Raw genomic sequence first — 13032 nt, 5'->3', positions numbered from 1 at the left:
GTTTAAGTTTTGCCTGTAATTCACGCTTATACTTCTGACGTAGTCTAAATTTTAAATACGATATGTATTTTTGTTTCAGTTCATACTTATGTCTAATTTGATATTTCTCTTGAAGCTTCTTATCTGTCTTATTTAGCCTATATAATTGTTTTCTTCTTTTTTTTAGATAATTAATTTGTTTCATTCTTCTGCCTCCATAATATTTATTATTTCCTGCATTTTTTCTGATTTTTTTTGTGTTCATATTGAACTTCACTTTTTCTACGTGACCAATTATGACCTCTACGTTTTCTTTTTCTGACCTTTTGTGTTAGGTTTTCATGATTGTATTGTTTGTTTTTGTCAATAGCTATCAGATTATAATTCCCAACATTATTATTACACATTTTTAACAACTTCATAATGATTACCGTCTTTGTGGTTTAGATAGATAGCTTCTGGTGTATATTTAATAGTTGAGTGCAAAACAGGTATCTTTAGCCATTTCTCACCAAAAAATGTATATATGTCCGTTTGCAAGAAATCAGCAGCTGCAAATATTTCCATTTCAGTGCTCCATGTACCGAGTTTCCTCATTTTTGATTTTATGATATAATCAGAAACAGAAGCATATCTTCGTGGTAGGAAGCTTACATTGTTTGATCTCATGTATTCTACAATAGCTATTCTTATTTTGCCATGAAATTCTTCACTACCGGTTAAAGATTATGATATACTTTTGAAGAAACAATTACCGTCTCCTTTGATAGATACAAATTGAGTTGGATTCGTTAAAGTACATTTCTCCATTTGCGGATATGAATTTGTTTCTGTAGCCGATAATTGGAACAGTTTACAAAGCTGCACTCTTTTACTGTGGGTAAGTGGTTCAAATACAAAAGCAGTTTTAGTTAGATTCGTTATACTAATATCTTCATCTCTAATTAAATTAGAGTTTACATCATCAGAGTTAATTTCAAGAATTCCCGGCTGAATCTTATTTGTATTATTTCCCAATTTTATTAAGTTATGAACATTAATTCCTGTTATTTCATATTGTTCTTGATCACTACACATCAAAGATTGGCTAAGATGTAAACAATGCATATAAACATCCATTATATCACAATATTCAATCAATATACTAGTTCCAAATTCATTTACTATTCCGTGATTGTCCCTTGCATGAGAATCAAATACAAAATCATCTTGCTTTATTATAGCAAATGTATTGTTTTTAAGCATGCTTCAAAGATTGCTAAACATTCACACAGAGCTTCATATAAAGAAAGACCGAAATTATCGCTTGATTGTATTAAAATAGGAAATGAAGTACAAAATTTGAATGTATCATATTAATAACATTAATAAAGTCTCTTTGCATTTAAAATTTCAGATCAATCGATGCAAAAGCAAAAAAGTTCCAAAAAAATCGAAATATTTGATCGAAAAAAGAGAGCGACGAATTTTCGAATTTCGTAATTTTTTAAGTGCTATCAGGTCAGAAATTACAGGTAGATCGTAAAAATGAAAACCCAAAGAAAATCGATGCAAAAATGCGCCTTCTAGAGCCGATTTTCGACTTTTTGCACATGTTGAACTGTGGCACTTCCGGTTTTGCAAAAATGTTCTAATTTACATTTATGCACATCGTCGCCTATATAGAAGGTCTATGAAATTTGAAACGTTGCTGCAACTACTACAGTCTAAGCTCAGGAAGGTGTGGACGAAACGAAAAAAAAAAAAAAAAAATTAATTAATTAGTAAGTACTCTCCTTGTCTAGCTTACCCTGCCAGAATCCCCTGGAAGCATCTAACTTGCTGAAGAATTTAGCACCTGGCATCTTAGAAAATATCTGCTGTGGGTAACTGATAATGATGTCTCTTAATTGTCTGATTAAGGTATTTTGGATCTAAACAGACTCGTATGGATCCATTTGCTTTTTCTACCACCACATAACTATTCATTCACCAGTTACGACCTTCACTAGACAAGTTGCTGTCGCTACCGTATCAACATCAAATTTTACCTGTAGGGAATCATTATCACTGACCTGTTGCAATGCGCTTAAAAGAGCGTCATAGTTTTCAACAACTGCAATTATAACGTCATAATGTCCTGACCACCTTGTGTCTAAAGCACGTTTTAGAGCATGACCTACTTGTTTAGTAACCTCAATTGGTCAAAAAACTCAGAAAGTTTGGGATTACTGGAGACCAAGTCAATTACTACCAAATGTAACTTATGGTTTTTACAATGCACATAGGGTATTTCAGACTGAAGAGTGTTCTGTATTAACCGTTGGACTCCACCACGATCACCACTCATACAGGATGTGTATTTCAGACTGAAGAGTGTTCTGTATTAACCGTTGGACTCCACCACGATCACCACTCATACAGGATGCCCCATCGTGGCACTGTGAAATCATTTTTGAACTGTAAATAAATAAATTAATAAAATAATTTAAAAATATGATCGAGAGTCTTATATTGCATGTGGAAACTGCCAAACATTTAAAAATGATTATTCAGAAATATGGTTTACAAAGAGCAGTTTTCAGTCCGAAATGTCTTGTAGGAAATATTTGGGGAAAAAAATAATTGTGTTTCTTCTTAAATGAACCTTATGTTTCTTTGAAACCAAGGAAATTCTAAGACAAGAGATATACATCTATAGGTACACTTGAAAATTTTATTTTGAATATTTGTGAAATGAGATGAAAAATTCAATACTAAGTTCATTATAGACAGAGAAGTTCACTGGTCAGTAACAGTAACAATGTTAATTGTAGAGCTGGAGTTGAATTATCTTCATTTAGGGGATTCTCTTCTAAGGCTGAAGCTGACCATGATGGCGATCGGTTTGGTGGCGGTGTAGATACTCTCTTACATGTATATCAGCTGTTATCTCTGTTATCTCCAGAACCAGACATATTTCTCCGTTGATTAACTCTGATGACCAGGGACCAAAGCTGAACTAAAATCTATTCCTACTCTCTTCAGAAATTTTGGACCGGATCCCAATCAACGAGTGTCGACCGGAAATTCTTCTAACAAGAACTCCTAATCAAGGAATAGGCATCTATTTAACAGATTTATTCTCAAGTTAAGTAGTTACAGTTGTTGTTACAATTTTTACAATAAATTTACAATAATAAGGGTTTGTACATAAAGGGATGTAAAGAAAATATATTAAACATATATGGGAGATAACCACTTGAAAATTGTAGTTAACTTCCCTTGTTTGAACATTCTCGAAAAACTCCTGTGCACAGTAAACTCTTATTTGCACTCACCAGAAATATTTAGGACAGCATGTATAACATTTATGGGGAAAGGCCATTTACAAGCAATAAACATACTATTTTAGCACAAAACTAATAATTGAGTCTTATTTTACTATATGCCTCTGCGATATTTACCATGCGTTATCGCTTACATATCATTTTTGATAACACGCGTTGATTGAACAATGCAAATCGTCAGCTCTTAAAAGTGCTCTTGAAATACAAAGAAATGAATCTTAAAACATAATTGTACCTGAAGAGTAGATCACTCGGCGTTAAATATGTCTAATTCTCGGAGAGGATACAGAAAGAAGACTTTCTCTTACAAAATCAGAAACTAAAATGGCTGATGAGAAAAATTGGGGAGAACTTCCTGTTTCTGCCTCTGGGAGAATTAATGTTAATATTACTAACATAATACGAAACGAATATACTAAAATATTATACATTTACTAATGAAACATTTCAAACCAGTAATGGCTCGTCTTGCGTTAACATATTAGCTGTAATCATATTTCCACCAATCCTACCCTGCCTTAAGGCTATAGCTGTCCCTGATAATATTTGCTGCAGTTCATATATATACTGCGCATAAAATAAATATTCTGAGCATGATGCAAAGCGTGTATCCACTGACATTAGTCTATTTTTAAGATATTTGCCTAAAGTTATCCGTACATTTCGTATCTCCGAAAATGTATTTTTACCGTCAGGGAATAGGTATGGGAAAGTACACGCTTCGTTACTTTTGTCCATTAAGACTCTGATAGGTCTGTTATTTTCACCAGGGGAGATGGAGAATATTTTGTCAGAATTATTTAATTTGCTTGTCGAAACGTCGACTGGTTGCAAACAAGAGCTACCTAATGTTTCACACGTGTATCTACCTATGTTTTCATCAATTTCATCCAAGTCGCTATTATCAGTGTCACATTTGTCATCTTTATCTGGTTTATTTCCGTTATCGTGTCGTTTGATATACTTTGATCAATATCTTGTTCACTTATCCAATTCTGATTCAAAACAACATCTTGATAATATTGATTATGAATTTTCAAATAATTTAAGGCATTCTAAATATTATTCTTTGTGACAGTTTGGTATTGATAATAAGATTTATTTGAAAGCTTCCTCTTTTACGCGTATTAATTCATCCTCACTTTGGCATCTAGGTAATACATTTGTCATTTCTGTTAAATTACTTGTAACACAGACAGCTTCACCTATTATTTTCTTATCATTTTGTGGTGTTACATTTACTAATTTTAAAAATACAATGTTTTTCGATATTAAATGTTTTTCAATAGAATTAAGACAATTTAACTCTTGTGGAATGGAACCATGTTATTTACAGTAGATTCGGCAGGAATTTTGCCTTTTGAAATTTTTCTGTGACATGAAAAGCATATCCACAAACATTTATAATTATTAGGAAAAGCACATTCCTCTGTGCAGTCATCGCTACATACGTGATAATGAGATTTGTTAATACACTTTTTCGCTACTGTTTCCACATGCTTGCTTTTGGTCTCATAGATTTCTTCGTTGCATTCCTTTACTTGATTTTTGAATGATAATCGATGACAAACGCAACAAACATAGATTGGACCGATAGCGGTGTCTTTTTTTAATTTTGCTATAACATCAGTGATATTAGTCATTTTCTTAAACTGATTTCTTTTTGCTTCTTATTAAGTTTAGCTTTGTTACCAATATTTCTCCTGAATTTAGAAATACTTTTCTGTTTTTGCTTCCATCTATATCTTTTATCTGTTTGGTATTTTAATATCAATTTTTATAGTATTTTATACCTTAACTCAAGTTTGTATTTTTGCACTAGTTTCATCTTCAGTTTAGATCCATATTTTTCTGCTAGTTTAGTCTTTAATTCTAATTCATATTTCAATTCCATTTTCGGTTTTAATTCTAATTCATATTTCAATTTCATTTTCGGTTTTAATTCTAATTCATATTTCAATTTCATTTTCGGTTTTAATTCTAATTCATATTTCGATTTCATTTTCGGTTTTAATTCTAATTCGTATTTCGATTTCATTTTCGGTTTTAATTGTAATTCATATTTCAATGCTAATGCAGGTCCCAATGTTGTCAAATATTTTTCTTTTAAAATAGATTTAAATATAGCCTCATATTTGTTTTTCAATTTAGATTCTAACTGTGTTCTATCCATTTTTTATAATGCTAATTGTAATTTTCTTTTGTATTTTTTCTTCATTAATGGTTTTAATAAAGTTTCATATTTACCTTGCAATTTGGGTTTATAATATTTATCATATGATAATTTCTGTTTCTTTTTATTATAGATTTTTTGTTCCCTACTTTTACTTTCAGTTTTGGAAATTTTTGTTTGGTTTATAGATTGCCAGTAATTCTCGAAAACTGTTTGTCGATTTCTTTCTTCTTGCCTAGTAGATCTAATCCTCTTAGTTGGTGACCATTTATGACCACGTTTCTTTCTTGATTTCCTGTATTTTTTCAGGTGTTTTTAAAGAATTTCTTACAGATCCAAGATCATTATTAATTTCTAATTCAGTCCTTTTAACATTTTTAACTATTTCATAATGGTTAGAGTTTTTATGATTTAAATATATTCCGACTGCTTCTTAAAATTTATTTTTCCGCCATACAGGAAACTGTAACCACTTTTTATTTGAATACGTGTAAATATCGGTTTGTAGAAAGTTAGCTGCGGCTAAAATTTCAAATTCAGTACCCCAAGTTCCCAATAATTGCAGTCTTGAATGTTTAATGTAATCGTCAATTGAATGATATTGTTCTTGTAGTAAACCTTTAAACACTCGACTATTTGATTTTATATGGTTAACAACGGCTAATCGTAAAAATCTATGAAAATCTTCTTTTGATGTTAAGCAATATGATAATGAACGGAAAAGGCAATTACCATCCCCTTTTATTGATACAAATTTTATATGTTCTCTCTTATTTTTTTCTAATTCATTTCCATCGACTTGTAAATTTATCATATTACATAATTGCCTCTTTCTAGTCAATAGGGTTGAATATAAATGTATTATTTTCCATCTGGGTTATTTGAACATCATTATTATTATCATTGATCGTTTCATTCATTAGTATATCGAGTTTAGAAATTTTTTGAATGGAGGTTGAAGCTACTTACTTATTTTTCTCATGTTTGATATAAACAACATTTATACCAGTTATTTCAAAGACCCCATTCTCATTGCACATCAAGGATTCACTAAGCTGAAAAAGGTGGAAGTGCAAATCAGTTAAATCCTTAAATTTTAACAATATGCTTGTGCCAGATTCCGTACACATACATATCCCTGCTGTGACTGTCGAAAGCATAAAAGTTGCCATGTCCTTTTATACTGGAAAAGGTATTACTTTTGAAAGTAACAAAAAATTTAAAGTATTGATAAGTGCATCATGTAATGAACAACCAAAATTTGGTTCGGAATTCAATATCAATCCTGTTTTAGGATCATTACTTATAGCTAATTCAAAACATTTATCTTCAATTTCAATGGTTGTAAGAAGTTCATTGATCATAATATAATCGTGTTTTATGTCAGGTAAACTCTGGAGATGGCTAAATCTAATATCCTGTCCATTGTAGAACTAGTCCATATATTTATATCTATTATTTTAGAATAAACAATACTGATTAGAGACATTGCTGTACATTGTTTGCCAGAATTAAAAAGATATCTTTCTGCATTACCCTGATGAAAATTCTTCTTTCATTACAGATTTCTTCGTTTGAGAGATTATCTTTATTTTGAATTGCACATTGATATTTCTTTTCTTCCTGTCTTTCATTCACGCGCATAAGTTCTTTATCAATTGTATTATCATGCTTTTGTTTTAAACCTAAATCACGTGTCCATGATTCACTATTCAATTTCGATTCATGTTTAGTGACTTTAATATTATCTTCTTTTTGTTGGTTCTAGTTTTTTTAAGATTATTTAAAATAGACAATTTAAATTTGCTTTTGCGCCCCATTTTCAACAAGGATCAAGAAATAGCGAAGCCATAAAACATGCATTTACTTACTTATAGTTTACTATTTGTGATAAATTTTGTGAAATACAATATACATAAAATACGGCTTGACCTTACACGTTCCAAACCAATTGGAACCCAGTATAACTTTCCTCTCTGACTTCCATACACATAATGTGCTGTAAACAGTATCTATAAGGATACACTATACAAAATTTGCACGCGACACTAATCCTCACACGTGTTTTAAAAGTTAGTGACTGGCGATTAATAATACTAAAAGCTTCAACAGAACAAGATGCCATGGTTGACTGAAACTGGGTAGTCGACAGATGACAAGCTAACAATTACTTCCACTGAATGACCGTTGATAGTAGAGATAGTAATGAAGTTAATGTATATTCACATATTTCTATTAAAACAAAAGAATTATTTGCACGTTTTCTAATGGATAACACATTTAACTATCACATATTCTGACTATTCAACGCCAAAATAACGCTTCTAAGTAGCAGTTCCTATTAGTGGAGTCAAATTTAAATCTACTGTTCTTACACGACCAAAATTGAACAAACTTTCATCTGTAGTTAAATAAATCATTGTTTTAAAAGATAATATCATACACACACCCAGTCTGTCTTTTTTAAAACACTGATACACAAAATTATTTCACATCTTAGTCTTGTACTTTTCAGAACTATTTATTTTCGATGTGATATTAATTCAGAATTATTCTATATGCCGGTTATGTTGATATTTGTCTTTCAGACCATCGAATAATGTTTTAATGTCTTATTTTGCTATTATAAAATGTGATTGCTATTACAGTGATACAATATCTTTTATTGTGCCCAAAAGGTGTTAATGGATACTCTAAAACCCAATTTCTTAATCCCAGTTTTTACAACTCATTTGTTGACTTTTATCTTAAGATTTGGCATCTTAAATAAAATTCAAAATTTCCATCATCTTAAAAAATTTGATCATAAACTTACATACCCAGCTTGATGAATTTCAAGAATCAATATTTGCTTCAAATTCAGAATTTGATTATACAACTACATACAAAGTTTGATAACATTTGGATAAGAAATAAGTAAGTTGGTAATGCGCATGCGCACAAAAATTTAATATTTCCATCAAATTTAGAATTGGGATATACACATACATACCAAGTTTGATGAAAATCAGATAAGAAATAAGAAAATATGGCAAATTTGCATGATTTAAAGTGTCATAGTATGACGTTAAGGTTATACAAAACAATGCAGAAAATCCTATGAAAATCGATCATACTAAGCATACCAGTACTTTCCGTAGTCAGTCATAGTGGCACACCTCTACGCAAATCCTGTCTTTCAAAATTGTGCCATTTTATATTTAAAATCTAATGACCGCGGAGTATAGAAACGACATAGTTAAAAAATATCCATACCATGTATAGTTTCGTTTGTGAGCTCTGTCAAGAATTCAATAACAGTACTGATGCAGGGCGTGTTACGACATTCAGGTACATACGAAGTTGGTCTATTCTAATTACATTACTTTTCTGCATCTCTAAATGCAAATATCTAAAAGTGCCTGGAGTTGACGAACTTTCTGATAGAAATTGGGGAGAATGGTATTTTAACGGACATGTCAAACTCAGGAATTTTATCTATACTGACATCTCATTAACCAAATTAAAGTTGGTACCGCAATGTTAAACGAATAGAATTTTACATAGACATGTTGTATATCACTGGAAAGCCCAGAATCTCAGCATTGTGAAATCGAAAGAATTATTGCTAATATCACTATTAGGCTACGAGATACAGCATTGCAGAGGTTCAAAAAGGACCATTTTTAAACCCCTATAAAATCGAAAATAGTTGTCTGACCCCAAAGGTCAAAAGGTCATCAGATAGACAAGGTCACAAATTATCATCATTGTAAATACGAAGGTCACCAAAGGTCAAGGTCATGAGATATACGCCTTCAAACTTTGAAAAAAAATATCCGGTCGTACAAAAAAGGCAAAACCGAAAATCAAAATTCTGTCCTACACAAGTTTTAGATAAACTTTAATTCTATCATTTGACACCAAAATTGTTCAAATCGGATAATAAAAGTAGTATATGTCTTTTCGGATATGACGCATTTCCCTTCTGCGCATGCGCAGCTTTTTCAATGCGTCATATCCGAAAAGACACAACTGTTAAAATGTATTATAACAGACTCCCGAAACTGTTAAAAATGTATTATAACAGACTCCCCAAACTGTTAAAATGTATTATAACACACTCCCACCCCAAACTGTATTATAAATTACCCAAACCACAGACAAGAATCACTAAAAATAATACAGTATAAAATAACCGCATTAAAAATGTCTTTTATGTCTTTTAAAACACGAACAAAAAAAATTCGAAGGAGACGGTTTCTTCTCTGCGCTAACATCTCTCATCCCCAAAGTGGCCAATTTTGTCTCAAACAACAAATCCCTCATTTCCTCAGGAACATATAAGAGAAATGCGAAATAAAAGATTAGAAAACAAAAAGGGCAATGGTATTAAAAATATTGGATAAAAATGTCAATGATAATTGCACAAAGCCCTAAAACGTATTTCGGTGCGGGAGACATTCAAAAGTCATTGGGTTCTCTTCCTGGATTCCCATGGACAAAATATCCCGGAGAAAAACATCTCCCAGGGCACAATTATACAGGTCCAGGCCTAGGTTAGATCTGCGTTTAGACGAAAATGATAATCCCAAACCAGGGGAAGAACCCGTTAATAGAGTTGACGCAGCAGCGCTCAAACACGACATACTGTACAGAAACAAAGACATAACATTCAGACACCAAGCAGACAAACAAATGATAGACGAACTTGAAAATATTCCCAATCCCACTTTCAAAGAGAAATTACAGAGGGCTCTTATCATAAAACTCTTGAAGGCAAAATTGAAATTGGGTATGGGCATAGCAGACGTGATTCACAAAGAATTTCGAAAAAACAAACATTACCTCAAAGTCAAAGTTTTTGATAAAGATGAAATTTGGTCAGCCGATTTAATCAACATGCCAGTCGAGAGAGGGTACAAGTATTGTTTGACGGTGATCGACATATACACGAGATACGCTTGGGTCTTTCCCTTGAAAAACAAATCGGGTCTGACTGTCAAACAAGCATTCGAAACCATAATGAAACAATCCGACAGACGACCCCTAAAGTTGTGGGTTGATAAAGGAAGCGAAGTCTACAACAGAAATGTGAAATCTCTGGGGTTTGAAATTTACAGCACGCATAACGAAGGTAAGGCTGTAGTGATAGAAAGATTCAACAGGACTCTTAAAAGCAAATTATTCAAGAAATTCACGGAATTGAAATCTCAAAAATGGCTTAAAATATTACCAGTTGTTGTCGACGAATACAATAACAAAATACATTCGTCTATAGGTGTGACGCCAACGCAAGCCTCTAATAACCCGAATATCATAAAGTCCGTCAACACTCGAAACAACTTGGAAAACGAGATTATCAATTTGAATATTAAACCCAAATTCAAAGTTGGAGATCGAGTTCGTATTTTTAAATATAAATCATTGTTACGTCGGCTATTGGACTAACGAGATATTCATCGTTGATAAAGTAAACAGCACATCACCTCCCACGTATGAATTGATCGATCAAGACAAAAAACAAATCATAGGAAGGTTTTATCATAATGAACTTCAAAAAACTGACTTTTAAAAATGAATCTCGAAAATGAAGATTTAGATGAAAGGTTAAGAAATTTAGATGTCGACAGGCATTTTCGCTCTCTTAAATTAAGATTTTTAAATTTAAATGTAAATTTATCTTCAAAATATTATTGAATGTGTTTTATCAGAATGTTATACAAGTTTTTTCAAACACAAACTACATATATATTTCGTCAATTGGGTCTTCAGCAATACTTACCGCCTACTTCGAAAAACACCTCAAAAATGAATGCATTTCTCGATAAAGACACGACCACAAACTTTCAACTTGTGAAATGGGCCAAGGAGTTGAACGTCTCGCCGTTTTATTATTGCATGCGAGATGAAATTGATGAACTGAAATACAAAAAAGGTAAATTTTACGCCATCACAAACATTCATACTTCGGATCAAAAAGGAGTTCATCACTCTGCTCTACACAAAGATTCTTCGAATAACTTTTATTTCTTTGATTCTTTCGGTCTAGAACCGACAGAAGAGATACAAAATTGACTAGCAAACCAATCAAATGTTCTACGTTTCAAATTCAAATGCCAGGACAAAAGCTGTGTGGACAACTGTCGCTTTGGGTTTTATATCGGTTGAGTTAGAGAGAAAAGTTTGAAGAAATTATAATAGATTTAACTCAATAAAAATGGCAAACAAGTTTGGATTAGGGTCTTTACCTCTAGAATCTAAAAATCCCATTAGTTCTACGGCGTTTATAAACAAAGCGAAACCTTTTTTCGTGGATCAAATCGGAGACACCTTGCAAGGGGATATGAACAATTTCAAAATAACTAATTTAAAGTTTCCAGGAAACGATAACGATGCCGTGAACAAGAAATATTTACTGGATCAAATAAACGCAATTCAAATAGATAAGGACAATGTTGAAAATAGAATAAATGATGTGAAAAGATACATCAGACGAAATATTAAAAATCTTGTGGACGAACCCAAACTACAACAAGAGTTAACGAGTTTGAAACGTCTTATTCAAGTGGATAAAACAAGTCAGTTGCAAAATTTAATATCTAAATTAGACGATAAAATTACGAAGGTAAAAATAGACGTCCAACGTTTAATAGACAACCCAAATGTAAACGAGGATAGATTGAAACGAAAACTAACAGCTTTGGAAAGAAAACTTGGCGAATTGCTAGCAGAACTAGACAAGACCGCGGACAAAACCGAGTTACAAAATTCGATATCCAATTTGAATGAAAAGATCGCGAAGCAAAAATCAGATGTTCAAGATATAATTAACACACTTCCCATAGACAAAGATACGTTGAAACTGATTGACTGCTTTGGATACTAAAATCACGGACGAATTAGAAAAAGAAGTGGGTGTGATTAAAAACTTTCTTCAAAATAAATTTCGAGATGATATGAAAAATTATATTAAAGAACAGGTCAATCTTTTGGTATCTAGAATTCATGACGATTTTTTGAGACAAGAGAGAAAGTTGACCAAATTAGAAGCTATTGTCACGGACAAATCGTATTATTTCAATCTACCATTCGAAAGAAACACTGTCTTCAATAGAAAAGACCAAATTTATAAATCAAACAAATACGGATTCAAAGCAGAAATAAAAGTGGGTTCTCTCGCATACGGAGAACCTAAAAACGTATTCGATATCGGCGAAACGCAAGCGTTTACTCTTCGAGGTAATTGTCTGATTCAAATAGAGTTTCCCATGAAGGTTAAAGTCAACAAAGTAGTCTTCAAACAAACCGGTAAGGCCGTCAAACATATTTCATTATTCAATGATGGTAATTTGGAAGAGAATATACGTTTGATTGATAAAAGTGATCAGGAAATTGAAACGAAAAATGTAAATATGTAGACACCTTTAAAATGGAAGTAGAAAATGATAAGGATATACGTACCCGGACCAATAGAATCGAGCAGTCACGAGTTTTTACGAACAACAGACTTTGAATACGTAAAACTGTATTTTGTTTACGATGGAAAATACACCTCGATCGATGTTCATAAAAGTCAACAAGAAAGAGAGT

The 13032-nt window shown here is 32.1% G+C and overlaps 3 protein-coding genes across 3 annotated transcripts in view; 2 read left to right on the top strand and 1 right to left on the bottom strand.

Moving 5' to 3' along the window:
* The window catches only part of LOTGIDRAFT_160050 (hypothetical protein), a gene marked incomplete at both ends in the record, with an annotated part of 8497 nt that extends 5569 nt beyond the window's left edge, over positions 1-2928 (top strand). Inside the window, 2 exons of the mRNA XM_009054936.1 lie at positions 816-859; positions 2775-2928. Of these exons, the coding sequence (XP_009053184.1) occupies positions 816-859; positions 2775-2928 (198 nt within the window). The remainder of the gene's footprint in view (positions 1-815; positions 860-2774) is intronic.
* A 1998-nt stretch (positions 2929-4926) lies between these two features.
* On the bottom strand, positions 4927-5460 carry LOTGIDRAFT_160049 (hypothetical protein; the record flags this gene model as incomplete). The annotated part of the gene is made up of 2 exons (XM_009054935.1): positions 4927-4990; positions 5081-5460. 2 exons carry the CDS (start codon positions 5458-5460, stop codon positions 4927-4929), a joined length of 444 nt encoding a protein of 147 aa, XP_009053183.1.
* Positions 5461-11659: 6199 nt separating this feature from the next.
* LOTGIDRAFT_160048 (hypothetical protein) lies at positions 11660-12328 on the top strand (the record flags this gene model as incomplete). Its single annotated transcript, XM_009054934.1, has 1 exon — positions 11660-12328. One exon carries the CDS (start codon positions 11660-11662, stop codon positions 12326-12328), a length of 669 nt encoding a protein of 222 aa, XP_009053182.1.
* Between the last annotated feature and the right edge of the window lie 704 nt (positions 12329-13032).

This window comes from Lottia gigantea (assembly GCF_000327385.1).
Source record: "Lottia gigantea unplaced genomic scaffold LOTGIsca_23, whole genome shotgun sequence".
NCBI lineage: Eukaryota > Metazoa > Mollusca > Gastropoda > Lottiidae > Lottia > Lottia gigantea.
Note: the sequence above shows the minus strand (reverse complement) of the source record. Positions and strands in the feature narration are given on the sequence as shown.